This window comes from Chiloscyllium punctatum, chromosome 8 (genome assembly GCF_047496795.1).
Source record: "Chiloscyllium punctatum isolate Juve2018m chromosome 8, sChiPun1.3, whole genome shotgun sequence".
Classification (NCBI taxonomy): Eukaryota; Metazoa; Chordata; class Chondrichthyes; order Orectolobiformes; family Hemiscylliidae; genus Chiloscyllium; species Chiloscyllium punctatum.
The window spans coordinates 119357246-119374679 of NC_092746.1; the positions used below are offsets into that span (position 1 = coordinate 119357246).

The following is a 17434-nucleotide window of genomic DNA, read 5'->3' on the forward strand; positions in this document are numbered from 1 at the left end:
AAAGGTTCAGAGGAATATGGGAGCAGGAGAGTTGACATTCCTGATGAAGAGCTTACACTTGAAACATCGATTTTCCCGCTCCTCCGATGCTGCCTGACTTGCTGTGCTTTTCCAGCACACACATTTTGACTCTAATTTCCAGCATCTGCAGTCCTCACTTTCTCCCATATCCCTCTGAACCTTTCCTATTCACGTACTTGTCCAAAAGTCTTTTAAATGCTGTAATTCTACCAGCCTCTACCACTTCCTCTGGCAGCTCATTCCATACACGCACCACCCTGTGTGTGAAAAAGTTGCCCTTGAGGTCCCTTTTAAATCTTTCCTCTCTCACCCTAAACCTACGCCCTTTAGTTCTGGATTCTCTTACACCAGGCAAAAGACCTTGTCTATTTATCCTATCCATGGCCCTCATGATTTTATAAACCTCTATAAAAGGTCACCCCTCAGCCTCCACGCTCCAGGGAAAACGTTCCATTCTATCCAGCCTCTCCTTACAACTCAAACTCTCCAATCCTAGCAACATCCTGGTCAATCTTGTTTGCACCCTTTCCGGTTTAACAACATCGTTCCAAAGCAGGGCGACCAGAATTCCAGACAGTACTCCAGATGTGGCCTTACCAAAATATCCTTAAACACACACTTCCACCTGGAAGGACAAGGGCAGTGGATAAATGGGAACACCACCCCCTGCAAGTTTCCCTCCAAGCCACTCAGCATCCTGACTTGGAAATAAATCCCTGTTCGTTCATTATCACTGGATCAAAATCCTGGAATTCCCTCCCCAAGGGCATTGTGGGTCAACCTACAACATGTGGACTTCAGTGGTTCAAGAAGGCAACTCACTTTCTCAAGGGGCAACTAAGGACGGGCAATAAATTTTGGCCCAGACAGAGACACCCACCTCCTATGAATATGTATAAAAAGATGGAACTAAATCAAAAATCCTGCTGAATCTCCTCTGCACTCGCATCCTTCCTTAGCGTGGTGATTAGAACTGCACACAGTAATCTAACTAACGCTATATACAGCTCAACATAAACACCTTGCTCTTGTATTCAGTGACTTGACTAATAAAAGCAAATATCCCTTCCTAGCCAGCTCACCTGCCTGTCCTATACCTGGAAGGAACTATGGAGATACACACCAAGGTACCTCTGATCCTTTGTATGTCCCGGTGTCCTAACAACGACATATTACTCTCATGTCTTATTAGTCCTTCCAAAATGCATCACCTCACCCCTTTCAGGAATAAACACCAATTTGCCACAACTCAGCCTAACTGACCAGCCGGCCTCGATCATCCTGTAGCCTAAAGTTTGCTCCTTGCTATTAACCAACTGCCAATTTTCATTTAGTCTGTGAACTTCCTGACCATACTGCCTGTATTCTCACTCATTAATACACACCACAAACAGCAAGCATGGAACCCTGTAGTATTACACTGGACACAGGCTTCCAGTCACAAAAACACCCTTCAACCATCACCCTCTGCTTCTTGCCACAAAGCCAACTTTGGATTCAATTTGTCAAGTTATCCCGGATCCAATGAGATCTAACCTTCTTAAGCAGACTACCGTGACCTCATCAAAAGCCTGACTGAAGACCAGATAGACAACATTAACTGCACTCTCCTCATTTATACATTGGGGCACCCTCTAGAGAAAGTTAATCAAATTTGTTCGATGTAATCTCATCCCCAGCATAGCTGTACAGACTCTCCTTGATTAACCCCTGCTCCTCCAACTGGGAATTGATTCTCAGTTTTTTTTTCCATTAAATTCCATATCACAGGCATTAGATTCCCTGACCTGTAGTTTCCTGGTTTAGTCCTACCATTTTCCATGTGGCCATTCTCCAGTCCTCTGGTACCTCTCCTGAAGCAAGAGAGGATTTGAAAGTTAATGTCAAGGCCACATCAAACTTCATCCTTGCCTCTTACAGAAACCGTAGATATATCTCATCTGGGCCTGGGGTTTACCCACTGCTGAAACTGCGATACCTAATGTCTCTTGCTGTTAATTCTGTCAAGTATATCACAGTCTCCCTACCCGATACTCTATATACATTGTACCCTCTACAATAAATACAGATGCAAAGTATTTTTTAAAACCTCAGCGATGTCATTGACTCCACACACAAATTGCCACTTTGGTCCCTGATTGGTCTTACATTTATTTTTTGGTTCCTCTTTTACTCCCGGTACCCCTATAAAACACCTTTGGATGTTCCTGAACGTTACCCACCAATATTACTTCATGTCACCTCTTTGCTCCCTTAATTTCTTTATGAAGCAACTCCCTGTACTTTCTGCATTCCTGTAGGATATCTGCTGCTTTGAGCTTTTGGTATCTGTCATAAGCTTCCTTTTATTTTCCCCATGTATCCAATCCTGCACATCCTTTGATATCCAGGATTCTTTGGCCTTCTCTGGATCTCACCATTGACCTTCATAGGAACATGTTGGCCCTTCACTCTTACTACTGTCCTTTCAAGCATTGCCCACTGATGTGGATTATCCTGCAAGTACCTGCTCCTAGTGCTCTTTGGCCAGACCCTGTCTTATTAAAATCAGCTTTTCCCCAATTCAGAACCTTTACTTCCAGTTCATTAATATCCTTGTCCATGACGACTTTAAATTTTCCTGAATTATGGTCACTATCACCAAAATGCTCCCCCACTACCACAACTACTCCTTTGTACCCTAAAATTAGGATCAGGGGCCACCCCTTTGCCTCTTGGAGAGCAGGTAGGAAAGTGGAGTTCAGGCTGAGGTGAGATCAGCCATGATGGTATGAAGTGGCAGAACAGGTTTGAGGGGCTGAATGGTCTCTATCTAGTAGGGCATTCTTTGTGCTGGCTTAAGAGAGCCCTCCATACTTTGTCTATCACGGTTAATAATGGGGAGGTGGAAATTCCTTCCGATGATTAGTCTTACAGGCAGAGATGTATTGCACGATCCAACTCATCCACGCCGACCAGATATCCCAACCTAATCTAGTTCCATTTGCCAGCACTTGGCTTATATCCCTCCATACCCAACCAGATGCTTTTTTAAAATAATGCAATTCTATCAGCCTCCACCACTTCCTCTGGCAGCTCATTGCATACACACACCATCCTCTGCATGAAAACTTTGCCCCGGTCCCTTTTATATCTTTCCCCTCTCACCCTAAATCTATACCCTCTAGTTCTGGACTTGCCCCCCCAGGGAAAAGAGTTTATCTATTTATCCTATCCATGCCCCTCATTATTTTCTAAATCTCAATGAGGTCACCCCTCAGCCTTCAACGTTCCAGTGAAAACAGCCCCAGCCTATTCAGCCTCTCCCTATAGCTCAAATCGTCCAACCCTGGCAACATCCTTATAAGGGTAAAAACAATGACTGCAGATGCTGGAAACCAGAGTCTAGATTAGGGAGGTGCTGGAAAAGCACAGCAGTTCAGGCAGCCTCCGAGGAGCAGTAAAATCGATGTTTCGGGCAAAAGCCCTTCATTAGGTATTCCTGATGAAGGGCTTTTGCCTGAAACGTCATTTTACTGCTCCTCGGAGGTTGCCTGAACTGCTGTGCTTTTCCAGCACCACTCTAATCTAGACGCCAACATCCTTATAAATCTTTTCTGAACCCTTTCAAGTTTCACAACATCCTTCCAATAGGAAGGAGATCAGATTTGCTGGCAATATTCCAAAACTGGCCTAACCAACGTCCTGTACAGCCACAACATATACTCAAAACTCTGACCAATAAAGGAAAGCATACCAAACGCCTTCTTCACTATCCTATCTACCTGCGACTCCACTTTCAAGGAGCTATGAACCTGCACCCAAGGTCTCTTTGTTCAGCAACACTCCCTAGGACTTTACCATTAAGTGTATAAGTCCTGCTAAGATTTGCTTTCCCAAAATGCAGCACCTCGCATTTATCTGAATTATCTGCCACTCCTTAGCCCATTAGCCCATCTGGTCCAGATCCCATTGTAATCAGAGGTAACCTTCTTCGTTATCCACTACATTTCCAATTTTGAGGTCATCTGCAAACTTACTAAGGTAACAACAATGACTGCAGATGCTGAAAACCAAATACTGGATTAGATTAGATTAGATTTGATTAGATTACTTACAGTGTGGAAACAGACCCTTCGGCCCAACAAGTCCACACCATCCCGCCGAAGCGTAACCCACCCATACCCCTACATCTACATTTACCCCTTACCTAACACTATGGGCAATTTAGCATTGCCAATTCACCTGGCCTGCACATGTTTGGACTGTGGGAGGAAACCGGAGCACCCGGAGGAAACCCACGCAGACACGGGGAGAACGTGCAAACTCCACACAGTCAGTCGCCTGAGGCAGGAATTGAACCCGGGTCTCAGGCGCTGTGAGGCAGCAGTGCTAACCACTGTGCCACCGTGCTGGAAGAGCACAGCAGTTCAGGCAGCATCCAACGAGCAGCGAAATCGACGTTTCGGCCAAAAGCCCTTCATCAGGAATAAAGGCAGTGAGCCTGAAGTGTGGAGAGATAAGCTAGAGGAGGGTGGGGGTGGGGAGAGAGTAGCATAGAGTACAATGGGTGAGTGGGGGAGGGGATGAAGGTGATAGGTCAAGGAGGAGAGGATGGAGTGGATAGGTGGAAAAGAAGATAGGCAGGTCGGACAAGTCCGGACAAGTCAAGGAGACAGTTACTGAGCTGGAAGTTTGAAACTAGGATGAGGTGGGGGAAGGGGAAATGAGGAAGCTGTTGAAATCCACATTGATGCCCTGGGGTTGAAATGTTCCAAGGCGGAAGATGAGGCGTTCTTCCTCCAGGCGTCTGGTGGTGAGGGAGCGGCGGTGAAGGAGGCCCAGGACCTCCATGTCCTCAGCAGAGTGGGAGGGAGAGTTGAAATGTTGGGCCACGGGGCGGTTTGGTTGATTGGTGCGGGTGTCTCGGTGATGTTCCCTAAAGCGCTCTGCTAGGAGGCGCCCAGTCTCCCCAATGTAAAGGAGACCACATCGGGAGCAACGGATACAATAAATGATATTGGTGGATGTGCAGGTGAAACTTTGATGGATGTGGAAGGCTCCTTTAGGGCCTTGGATAGAGGTGAGGGAGGAGGTGTGGGCACAGGTTTTACAGTTCCTGCGGTGGCAGGGGAAAGTGCCAGAATGGGAGGGTGGGTCGTAGGGGGGTGTGGACCTGACCAGGTAGTCACGGAGGGAACGGTCTTTGCGGAAGGCGGAAAGGGATGGGGAGGGAAATATATCCCTGGTGGTGGGGTCTTTTTGGAGGTGGCGGAAATGTCGGTGGATGATTTGGTTGATGCAAAGGTTTGTAGGGTGGAAGGTGAGCACCAGGGGTGTTCTGTCCTTGTTACGGTTGGAGGGGTGGGGTCTGAGGGCGGAGGTGCGGGATGTGGACGAGATGCGTTGGAGGGCATCTTTAACCACGTGGGAAGGGAAATTGCGGTCTCTAAAGAAGGAGGCCATTTGGTGTGTCCTATGGTGGAACTGGTCCTCCTGGGAGCAGATACGGCGGAGGCGGAGAAATTGGGAATACGGGATGGCATTTTGCAAGAGATAGGGTGGGAAGAGGTGTAATCCAGGTAGCTATGGGAGTCGGTGGGTTTGTAAAAAATGTCAGTGTCAAGTTGGTCATCACTAATGGAGATGGAGAAGTCCAGGAAGGGGAGAGAGGTGTCAGAGATAGTCCAGGTAAATTTAAGGTCAGGGTGGAATGTGTTGGCGAAGTTGATGAATTGCTCAACCTCCTCACGGAAGCACGAGGTGGCGCCAATGCAGTCATCAATGTAGCGGAGGAAGAGGTGGGGAGTGGTGCCGGTGTAATTACGGAAGATCAAGTGTTCTACATAGCCAACAAAGAGACAGGCATAGCTGGGGCCCATACGTGTGCCCATGGCTACCCCTTTGGTCTACATAGCCAACTTACTAACTCTACCTCCCATGCTAATATCCAAATCATTCATATAAATGATGAAAAGTAGAGGACCCAGCACCAATCCTTGTGGCACTCCACTGGTCACAGGCCTCCAGTCTGAAAAACAACCCTCCACCACCACCCTCTGTCTTCTACCTTTGAGCCAGTTCTGTATCCAAATGGCTAGTTCTCCCTGTATTCCATGAGATCTAACCGTACTCACCAGTCTCCCATGGGGAACCTTGTTGAACACCTTACTGAAGTCCATATAGCTCACATCTACCACTCTGCCCTCATCACTTTTTCAAAAAAACTCAATCAAGTTCGTGAGACATGATTTCCCATGCAAAAAGCCATGTTGACTATCCCTAATCAGTCCTTGCCTTTCCAAATACATGTGCATCCTGTCCCTCAGGATTCCCTCCAACAACTTACCCACCACTGAGGTCAGGTTCATTGGTCTATAGTTCCCTGGTTTGTCTTTACCATCTTTCTTAAACAGTTGCACCACGTTAGCCAACCTCCAGTCTTCCAGCACTTTACCTGTGACTATTGATGATACAAATATCTCAGCAAGAGGCCCAGCAATCACTTATCTAGCTTCCCACAGAGTTCTCGGGTACACCTGATCAGGTCCTGGGGATTTATCCACCTTTATGCATTTCAAGACATCCAGCACTTCCTCATCTGTAATATGGACATTTTTCAAGATGTCACCATCTAGTTCCCTACATTCTATATCTTCAATGTCCTTTTCCACAGTAAATACTGATGTAAAATATTCATTTAGTATCTCCCCCATCTCCTACAGCTCCTCACAAAGGCCACCTTGCTGATCTTTGAGGGGCCCTATTCTCTCCCTAGTTACCCTTTTGTCCTTAAAATGTATTTATAAAAACCCTTTGGATTCTCCTTAACTCTATTTGCCAAAGCTATCTCATGTCCCCTTTTGCCCTCCTGATTTCCCTCTTAAGTATTCTCTTACTGCCTTTATACTCTAAGGATTCACTCGATTTCTCCTATCTATACCTGACGTATGCTTCCTTTTTCTTAACCAAACCCTCAATTTCTCTAGTCATCCAGCATTCCCTACACCTACCAGCCTTCCTTTTCACCCTGACAGGAATATACTGTCTGATGTTTTCTCATTTCTTATTCCCATTTTCCAGTCATCCCTTTACCTGCCAACATCTGCGCCCAATCAGCTTTCAAACGTTTTTCCTCCAATTTAGAACTTCAACTGTTAGATCTGGCTTATCCTTTTCCATCACTATTTTGAAAGTAATAGAATTATGGTAGCTGGCCCCAAAGTACTCCCCCACTGACACCTCAGTCACCTGCCCTGCCTTATTTCCCAAGAGGAGGTCAGGTTTTGCACCTTCTATAGTTGGTACATCCACAAACCGACTCAGAAAATGGTCTTGTACGCACTTAACAAATTCCTCTCCATCGAAACCCTTAACATGATGGCAGTCCCAGTCAATGTTTGGAAATTTAAAATCCCCTACCATAACTACCCTATTATTCTTACAGATAACTGAGATCTCCTTACAAATTTGTTTCTCTATTTCCCTCTTCCTATTAGGGGGCCTATAATACAATCCCAATAAGATGATCATCCCTTTCTTATTTCTCAATTCCACCCAAATAACTTCCCTGGATGTATTTCTGGGAATATCCTCCCTCAGCACAGCAGTAATGCTATCCCTTATCAAAAATGCCACTCTCCCTCCTCTCTTGCCTCCCTTTCTATTCTTCCTGTAGCACTTGCATCCTGGGACATTAAGCTGCCAGTCCTGTCCATCCTTTATCCTTTGCATTTCTCTGGAGATGCAGAAGACAGTGAACAGTTAGCTGTGTTGGTGTGGGTTTGGGGTTGCATGTAGACCTTGATGGTATAATGGTGAATGAGCTCTTTACCTAAAGGTAAAAACAATGACTGCAGAAGACCAAGTAGCTTCTCCAGAACAATTCTGACTTATTAACATTTTAATAAAGACCCCTGTGCTCTTGAAGTATTTAACACACACACAGACATAGACAAAGGTAGGACTATGACCAAATGATAAATGACAGCCAGAAATGTTTGACAGACACATGTACCAGCCTTACCCCAGCCGATTAGAATATACCACCAGAAGTACTTTCTCTCTGAGAAGAACGAAATAATCAGTAACGTGTGCAAGTAGAGACCTTCCACCAGGAGCCAGAAGAAATTCGCCATGATGCAGTATTGAAAGAACACCACTGCTGTTTTACAACCATCCTGGGGTGAACAGAGAAACACATTACAATTGAATGATGCAACATCTGGGCCAACCAAGTGCCTGGCAATGACAAGAGAATGCTGGAGAAAATCAGCAGGTCTAAGGAGAGAGAAACACAGTTCACATTGCAAGACTGATACAACAACTCTGCAGAATGTGTCATTCCCCACGCAAAATGTTAACTGTTTCTTTCTCCAGTGATTCTGCCAGTTTCTCCAGCAGTCTTTGTGTCTATTCTACGTTTCCAGCATCCACAGTATTTGTTTTCTATTCAAGTGCCAGAAAGCAAGGGCCTCCAACAAGAGAGAATCGAACCATTTCCCCTTCATGTTCAACACCATTTCCATCACTGAATTCTTCACCCCACTCCCAGGCTCAACCATTGATGACATTCCCTCCAGACTCTGAGCTTGAGCTGAGTAGTGGCAAGTCACATTCAGGCCACAAAAGCGCCAAGAAATGACCATCTCAACACAAGACAAGACAATCTAATCATTGTCACTCAGTCAATGCCGTTACCATCACTGAATCCACCCACTAACAACATCCTGGAGGTCAACATTGACCAGAAACTGAACTGGACTTGCCACATTAAGACTTGGCTACAAGAGCAGAGGCTAGGAATACAGCATCAGGTAACTAATTTCCTGACTCCCAAAATCCTGTCCACCACCTACAAGTCAGGAGGGTGATGGAATACTCCCCACTTGCCTGGATGGGTGCAGCTCCAACAACACTCAAGAAACCTGACACCATCCAATACAAAGCAGCCTACTTGATTGGCACCAAATCACAACACCCACACTGTCCACCACCAACGCTGAGCAACAGCAGTGTGTACACTCCACAGGTTTCACTGTGGCAAATTACTTAGGGTCCTCCCACAGCACCTTCCAAATCACAACCTCTAACACTCAGAAGGACTAAGGCAGCAGATACTTGGGAACACCACCACCTTCAAGTTCCTCTTTGAACCACTCACCATCCTGACTTGGAAATGTATCACTTTCAGGTCATCGTTTTGCTTGCTGAGTTGCTGGGTTTGTTATCAGATGTTTCGTCACCACGCTAGGTAACATTGTCAGTGAAGCGTTGGTTTCCTGTCCCACTTGCTATTTGTGTGCCTTGGTCTGTTGTGGTAGGTGATACCGCTTCCAGTTCGGATTCTGAAAGGTTAGTAGATGGGGTCCAGATCTATGTTTTTTTAATGGAGTTCCGTTTGGAATGCCAGGCCTCTCGGAATTCCTGCGCATGTCTTTGCTTAGCCTGTCCCAGGATGGATGCATTGTCCCAAACGAACTGCTGTCCCTCTTCGTCTGTGTGTATGGGTACTAGTGATTGTTGTCAAGTGTGTGGTGCTGGAAAAACACAGATCAAGCAGCATCCAAGGAGCAGGGAAAAAAAAACAAAACAAAAAAAAACAACATTTCGGGTGACACCAGTGATTATTGGTCATGTCTAGGTGACTACTCCGGCTCCTAGTCATTATGATAGCCCACAAACTTACTACACACTAAAATAACTACTGATGAATTTAAAGGACCCCATATCCACAGCCAGCAGAATGATCATTATATACAAAATACCCTGCAAATACTGCAACAAACATCACATTGGACAGATGGGCAGGGAACTAGCCACCAGAATACATGAGCACTAATTAGCCACCAAAACACACGACCCATATCTCCATGACCAAATCACTAGTACCCATACACACAGACGAAGAGGGATAGCAGCTTGACTGGGACAATGCATCCATCCTGAGACAGGCTTAACAAAGACATGAGCTGAAAATGTGTTGCTGGAAAAGCACAGCAGGTCAGGCATCATCCAAGGAACAGGAGAATCGACGTTTCGGGCATGAGCCCTTCTTCAGGAGTGAGGAATGACTTTGGGTTTTAGGTATTTTACTGGATAACCCCTCGTTCTCGATTCTCCCACAAGAGAAACCATCCATCCCATATGGTCAAGACCTCTCAGGATCTTATGGGTTTCAATTAAGTCACCTCTAATTCTTCTAAACTTCAGAGGATACAGGCCCAGCCTGTCTAGTCTTTCCTCATAAGGCAATCCACTCATTCCAGGTATTAGTCCAGTAAACCTTCTCGGAAATGTTTCCAACACAGTTGGAGAAAGTGAGGACTGCAGATGCTGTATATCAGAGCCGAGAGTGTGGTGCTAGAAAAGCACAGCAGGTCAGGCAGCATCTGAGAAGCAGGGGAATCGAAGTTTCGGGCATAAACCCTTCATCAATGGGGTCTCATCAATACCCCGTAGAACTATAGCTTAACCTCACTATTACTGCCTTCAATTTCCCTCACAATAAAGGCAAAAGTAGGTACTGCAGATGCTGGAGATTAAGAGTCAAGATTAGAGTGGTGCTGGGAAAGCACAGCATCTGAGGAGCAGGAAATTGATGTTTCAGGCACAATAAAGCATAGCATTCAATGAGCCAAAATGCTTAACAATCTAATAGGATTAGCACTTTAAAACGCAAGCACACATATTTTAAAAAAGTCCCATTATCATTCCTTTCAAGTGGCTATTTGTTGTAAAAGCAAATATACATTTTGAAACCACAAAGACCAAAAACTTTTGAAGACCCTTTTAAAATGGTCAAACTTCGAGCACAAAACGACCACAATCCCTCAATGAGATAGTGGATCTAATGTTTTTGGAACTCAACCAAACATTCATAATGCGCTCAGCTGAGAAATAACAACTCCAGACAATAAGACCCATTGAAACAGGTGAAAAATATGCCATACTTTTGTAAACATAAATCCCCTGTCTGAAATGCAGCCCATCTGACACTCCATCCTGCATTTACTTGTCTTCACAAATCTCTGCAATAAGACTTTAACTAAAAGCAAGTGTGCTTTCAACTGATCTACAGAAGAACAAGAAGAAGCATAGAAGATTGTTTACTGTATTTTGCTTAGTGTATTTTGCTTAGTGTTGTTGTTCATTAGAAATTGTACTTCCCCATTAGCACCAGGGGCCTTCTGATCTATTATTGCCCCTATAGTCTTATACAATAGTATCATGCCTTACTAAGGTCCTGCATTGGAAATTAAGCTATTTTTGGAATTTGTCACAGAAATTGAATATTTTCCCAGTTCACAATATTCCTCAAATTACCTGCCTTGCAGACTCAAACATGGGACAGGTTTCTGTCCTTAACAACAACTATTCATTTATCAGAAGTAAGTAGATTTTAAATCATAAGTAAACAACTGTGAACGGTCAATGTATAAGGCTATGTGTTAACATTCCTGTATAAACTCTGCCTCTGCATTCACAGACAGACAAAATAACATTGATATTATAGGTTGGGGGGGGGGGGTGGTGGGGGTGGTTAAGGACAGAAACTGGGAAAGTAAATCAATGGCCCCAGTTCATAGGAATGGCTGAGATGATCCTTTTGCTTGCTAGGAACTTGCTCTTCTTCAAATCTCTCTTCTCTAGTGTTTATTTTTCATTTCTTTGCAGGAGGCATAGACATAAACTGCAAAGTCTTTTCATTAGTGTTAAAATGCCACAGCCTACAACAACTGGTGGGGGAGAAATATAGGAAGGCTTTATCAAGGTGGGGAGGGTTCAGAAGAAATTTACCAGGATGTTGTTGGGAATGGAGGGTTTGAGTTATGAGGAGAGGTTGGGACTTTTTTCACGGGTGTAGGAGGTTGGGGGGGGGGGACCTTATAGAGGGTTGTAAAATCATGACGGGTGTAGAAAACATGAATGACAGGCATCTTTCCCCTAGGGTGGGGGATTTCAAGACTAGGGGGCACATTTTTTAGGGTGAAAGGGGAAAGATAAAAAAAAACATAAGGGGCAACTTTTTTGCAATGGTTCGTGTGTGGAATGTACTTCCAGAGAAAGTGATGGATGTGGGTAGAGTTACAACATTTAAAAGGCATTTGGGTAACTTCATGAATATGAAACATTTGGAGGGATATGTGCCAAAGGTGGGACTAACTTAGTTTGGGACTATGGTCGACATGGACTGGTTGGACTGCGGGGTCTATGTCTATGCTGTACAACTCCATGACCCCAACTAAATGAGCTTTCTTTGGGATTTAGATATTTTGCTGGATAGAGAAACCATCTCGTGTTCCAGAGCTCTGAAGGCTTCTGCTAGTATCATTCACACCCACAAGCTGTTCAGTTTCCCTGGAGCCAATCAGAGAATCCTGATCAGATTGATGGCCTTTGTCATCCACAACTGGTCACACCTCCACAAAACAATCGGCCCTTTTAGCTGGGCTCCCCTTGCCTCCTCCACACCTTCTGGCGTTGGTCCATCTACTGTGTGTGTGCGCCGCTCTGCTTGAGCAAACAAATTACAATGAGTTTCAATAACTGGTTTCAAAAATGTACAGCAATCCTTTCCACAATCCTGGTGTGGTTTTTTTTTGTAAAACCAGCCTTTTTTTCCCCCCAATTTCAGTCCACAATCAAAACTACAGAAAATAAAAACCATCTTTACGATGACATTCTTCTTGCAGCTGAGACATTTGTGTGCGACTTAATGGAGGCATCCAAAAGCATAAAAGATCTGTCAATGAAAAGACAGTGTCCACTGGCAGAGAGGGATCAGCAATTAAGATGGCACACAGATTGGACTGCTGGCAAATAAATAAAGGGGAGATGAGCACTCTATGTGCAGAGAAATGTTATGATGTGGAATGTGCTGCATGATAGGACTGTCAAAGAAGACTCAACTGTCACCTTCAAAGCGATTTGGAAATGTACAAGAAAAAAAAGGGCAAGAAAAGAATTCCAGGTTCGGGGATAAGAGCTGGGGTGTGGGACTAATTGGATAACTTGGGTCAGATTGCTAGCAAAAGTAGCGTTGGGCTGAATGATCTCCATCAAAAGTGGTGTGAGATTATCTCAATCCCCCCAGTTTGATTTGTGCTTGAACAATGCAAGCAAATAAAAAGTGAACAGGGAAAGTTGGCCAGTGAGCAGAGTGGGGAGGTGGACAATTCTGTGTTTATGCTGTCAATTGTCATTGTCAAGATAAACAACTAAGGCCTACTTCTTTAACTCACACATCACGCTCAGAAATTCTGATGCTCTCAATATGGTTTCAGCTTGAATAAAGAGATTCACTTTGGTTTTGACATATTGACCAGAAAGCTGTTACTCGAGGCCAATTATTAACTGCTTTGTGCATCCTCTGCCAAGGAGCATGCCCTCTTATCCGCTTTGCTCGTTATTTAATTCACGTCTTTATGCTGCTCGGAGCTCGCCAGGAGAAAGATAATGAGGCTGTGGTTCCAATGATACTTGCAGGTCAAAGTGACTGCCTGGATAAAGAAAAGATTCAAGCTTTTTAGCCAACAGGCTTTGGCAATGTGGAGTTGGCTCTGAAAGCAGATTGTCAAAAGGTGGGGACTGGAGGTCTCAAAACAAAATCAATTATAAAAAATGGAAAATCCGAAGATACCAAGAAATGGAGACCGGGAGGTTGCCTAGCATGATCAGCTCAGTTGGTAGTGTACTTACCTTTGAGTTAGAAGGCTGTGGGTTCAAAACCTTTTGCTTCAGTGCAGTACTGAAGTATTCCTGCATCGTCAGTGGTGTCACCCTTCACAGAAACTGGAAATAGGCCATTCGGCCCTTTGAGCCTGTTCCACCATTCAATGACAGAAGTCACATGACATCAAGTTATAGGCCAACAGGTTTAGTCTAAGTTAAAAATCCCTGATAAAGAAGCAGCGCTTTAAAAGCTAGTGCTTCCAAATAAATCTGTTGGACTATAACCCGGTGTTATGTGATTTTTAACTTTGTACACTCCAGACCAACACTGGCTCCAAATCAGGTTTAGTTGTAATGACACGTTTTAGGAGCACTGCTCCTTAGTCACCTGATGAAGGAGCAGCTCTCCGAAAGCTTGTGATTTCATGTTGGACTATAACTTGGCATTGTGTGACTTCTGACTTTGTCCACCCCAGTCCAACACTGGCTCCTCCACATCAAAGCTACCATTCAAAGGGATCATTCAACTCAATACCCTGTACCCACTTTCTCCCCATACTCTCTCTGTACACCTCTCGAGATCAGAAGATATCTGATAACCACCTCTTTGATATCTCCTGAACTGCAGGTAGAAAAGAAAGAGGATAACCATCTTCACCGATGGTTCCAAAGAGCCAACAGCACCCCCTTCCTCCTACCCTCATTAAAAAAAAACACATAGGCCAGGAACTCCACTCTTAGCACCAGAGAAATGATAGCACAGAAGGGGGCCATTTGACCCATTTTGTCCATGCCGACCCAAAGACACCCAGATGCCCTTTCCAATTCCATCTTTCTGCCCACAGCTCATAGCCCTGCAACTTAAGGTGCATATCCAAGTACTTCTCGAAAGGGTTTAGGGTCTCAGCCTCCATCACCAACTCAGGCAGCGAATTCCAGACACCCACCACCCTCCGCATAAAAAAAAAAGGATTTTTCCTCATGTCCCCTCTAATCCTTCTGCCACTAAGCTTGAGTCTATGGTAAGGAAAGGCTGGATAGGCAGGGACCCTTTTTCACTGGTGCATAGGAGGTTGACAGGCAATCGGATAGAAGTTTATAAAATAATGAGGGATATAGGTAAAGTCAATGGTAGTTGTCTTTTCCTTAGGGTGGGGGATCACAAGATTAGGGGACATATTTTTAAGATAAGAGGCGAAGGATTTAAAAACATCATGAGGGGCAACTTTCCTGTACACAGAGAGTGGTTCACATGTGGAATGAATGTCCTGAAGAAGTCGTTGACGTGGGCACAGTTATATTTTAAAAACACTTAAATAAGGACATAAATAGGAAAGGTTTGGACGGATATGGGCCAGGAGTAGGCAGGCAGGACTTGTTTAGTTTGGGATTATGATCAGTATGGACTGGTTGGACCGAATGGTCTGTATTGGCGCTGTATGACCCTATCATCCCTGGATTTTGAACCCTGTGCCATAGGAAACAGGCTACTCCTCTCTACTGTTTCACTACCCCTCGTAATTTTAAATACGTCAACTGTGTCGCTCCTCAGCCTTCTCTGTTCTGAGGACAACAACCTCAACCTCTCCTATTTTGCCCTTCACCAACCACTAACCAATAGAACATTTATTGGTTAATGAATTTAGTTCTCTATGTGGTGGACAGGCTGTTAGTTTCTGCACTCGCTCACTGAAAACACTCCTAGTGGAGAAACACATCATATTAAACCAATTGAATGATAGACCAGTTTTGGGCTGAATGGCCTTCTTGTATTCCTATGTGAATCGGCCATGCTAAATTGCCCAGTGTTAGGTGCATTAGTCAGGGGTAAACATAGGGTAGAAAAATGGGTCAGGGTGGATCAGTGTAGACTTGTTGGGTTAAAGGGCCTGTCTCCATGCAGTAGGGAATCTAATCTAATCAGGTCCAATGGTTTTAAGAGTGCCTTTTGAATTCCACCTACCCCTAGTAACCTTTCAGTCCCTTGCCTAACAAAAATCTATCTAACCTTCATCTTAAAAATATACACAGAGCTCTTAGCCCCATCCATCAACTTTCGAGGCTCATCTCTTTGAGACAGAAGTAATTTCCTCACCGCGGTTACGTTGGGGTTTTGAAGGATGTGGATGCAAAGTGGGTAGGCGGAGTTAAGGTAACGACCAACCATTGAATGGAGGTGGCGAAGAGTGTACTGCTGGAAAAGCACAGCCGGTCAGGCAGCGTCCGAAGAACAGGAGATTTGGTGTTTCGAGCATAAGCCCTTCATCAGGAATTGAATGGAGGAATATACTAGAGGGGCTGAATGGCCTTCTCTAGTTTCTATCTCCCTTTCTAGCTTTCATTTTATTAATTTCTGTAAAGGCGCCAGCATTGGGGAAGTTGCTTTATTGCCTCCTTGCGATTCTAACGGAAAAACTTCGAGAAATAAATCCTGCCATTAGCATCTAAACAACGCTGACTATATGGTATGATTTTCCAGTAAGTGTTGGGACAATGGATTACTGCCATCAGTTCTGGTCACCAAACTAGAACAGGTCCAGAAACACCCAGCCTCACAAACACAAGACAGGCTGAATCAATTCCACAGTGGGTTGGGAGATGTTAGCAAGATGTTGGACTGATCACATGCAGCTAGGGGAAGGGACTGGAACTTCGAAGAGCAGTCTGTTCTTATAAACCCACCTCAGGGGTTTCATGGACTACTCTGTGCTCGTCCATTCATTCTCTGCCCTGTGCGTTTTAACCTGCAGTGAGACCACTCCGTAATTTGCTATTCATGTAGATCTCCTCCTCAGTGACATACTACACAGCGGCTTCTGAAACACAGCGCTCAGGCTTCTACAGCTGACAATCCCTCCTGCAGATTGTTTTTTTGACTAGGACAGCGTTCATAACTTCCCACAGGATGCCAATTCCACTTTCCCGAGCTGTCCTGCCATACCTTAAACTTTACAAACTATGCAAGCTCACCTAGCTGCTTTGTCTCTGAAGTCAGTACAGAAGTGTGGCTGACGGATGGTGGGGGAAGATGGAGGAAAAGCACCTTTAAGCAAGATGCTGTTGCCTTTGAGGCAGGTCTGGTAGGCAAGCGTGCCTCTTTCTGCATGGTAGGTTTGAGCAATGTTGCATATGTCCAGGCGATTATCGAGGAAGTTCCCTAGTATTTGGGGTAGGGCTGAGTCAGAAGCCTGGCTTGCCAGGAGCAAGCTAGTTTTATCTTTGGGAAGGCAGTGGCCTGGTGGTATTATCACTAGACTGTTAATCCAGAGACCCAGGTAACCCAGGTTTGAATCCTGCCATGGAAGAACTTGGACTCAAAAAGTTGGAATTTTGGGTCTAATGATTGTCAAAACAAAATCAACAAACATTTGGGTTCATTAACATCCTGCAGGGAAGGAAACTTCCATCTTTACCCAGTCTGGCTCGTGACTCCAGACACACAGATGACTCATAACTGCCCTCTGGGCAATTAAGGATTGGTTGGTCCAGCCAACAACGTCCCCATCCAGTGAATGAATAACCAAAAAAAAAGGGATCGCTGGATTTTCTCCGGTGATCAGAGCTGCTGGTGTACAATGTTCTATCACATCATGTGGGGAAAATACAGGGAAGTGGACACGAGGATGCTCGGATCAGCCATAATCCTACTGAATGGCTGTGCAGGCTCAAGGGGCCGAATGGTCTATAACTGTTCCTATTTCTTAAGGGGAAACATTGCCCGGGATTGAAAGAACTCAGACCATGACTCAGTAAATCCAGC

The 17434-nt window shown here is 44.8% G+C and overlaps 1 protein-coding gene across 1 annotated transcript in view; it reads right to left on the reverse strand.

Moving 5' to 3' along the window:
- LOC140480853 (vasoactive intestinal polypeptide receptor-like) overlaps positions 1-17434 on the reverse strand; it is a 96878-nt gene that overhangs the window by 29311 nt on the left and 50133 nt on the right. Inside the window, exon 7 of the mRNA XM_072576358.1 lies at positions 8027-8180. Within this exon, the coding sequence (XP_072432459.1) occupies positions 8027-8180 (154 nt within the window). The remainder of the gene's footprint in view (positions 1-8026; positions 8181-17434) is intronic.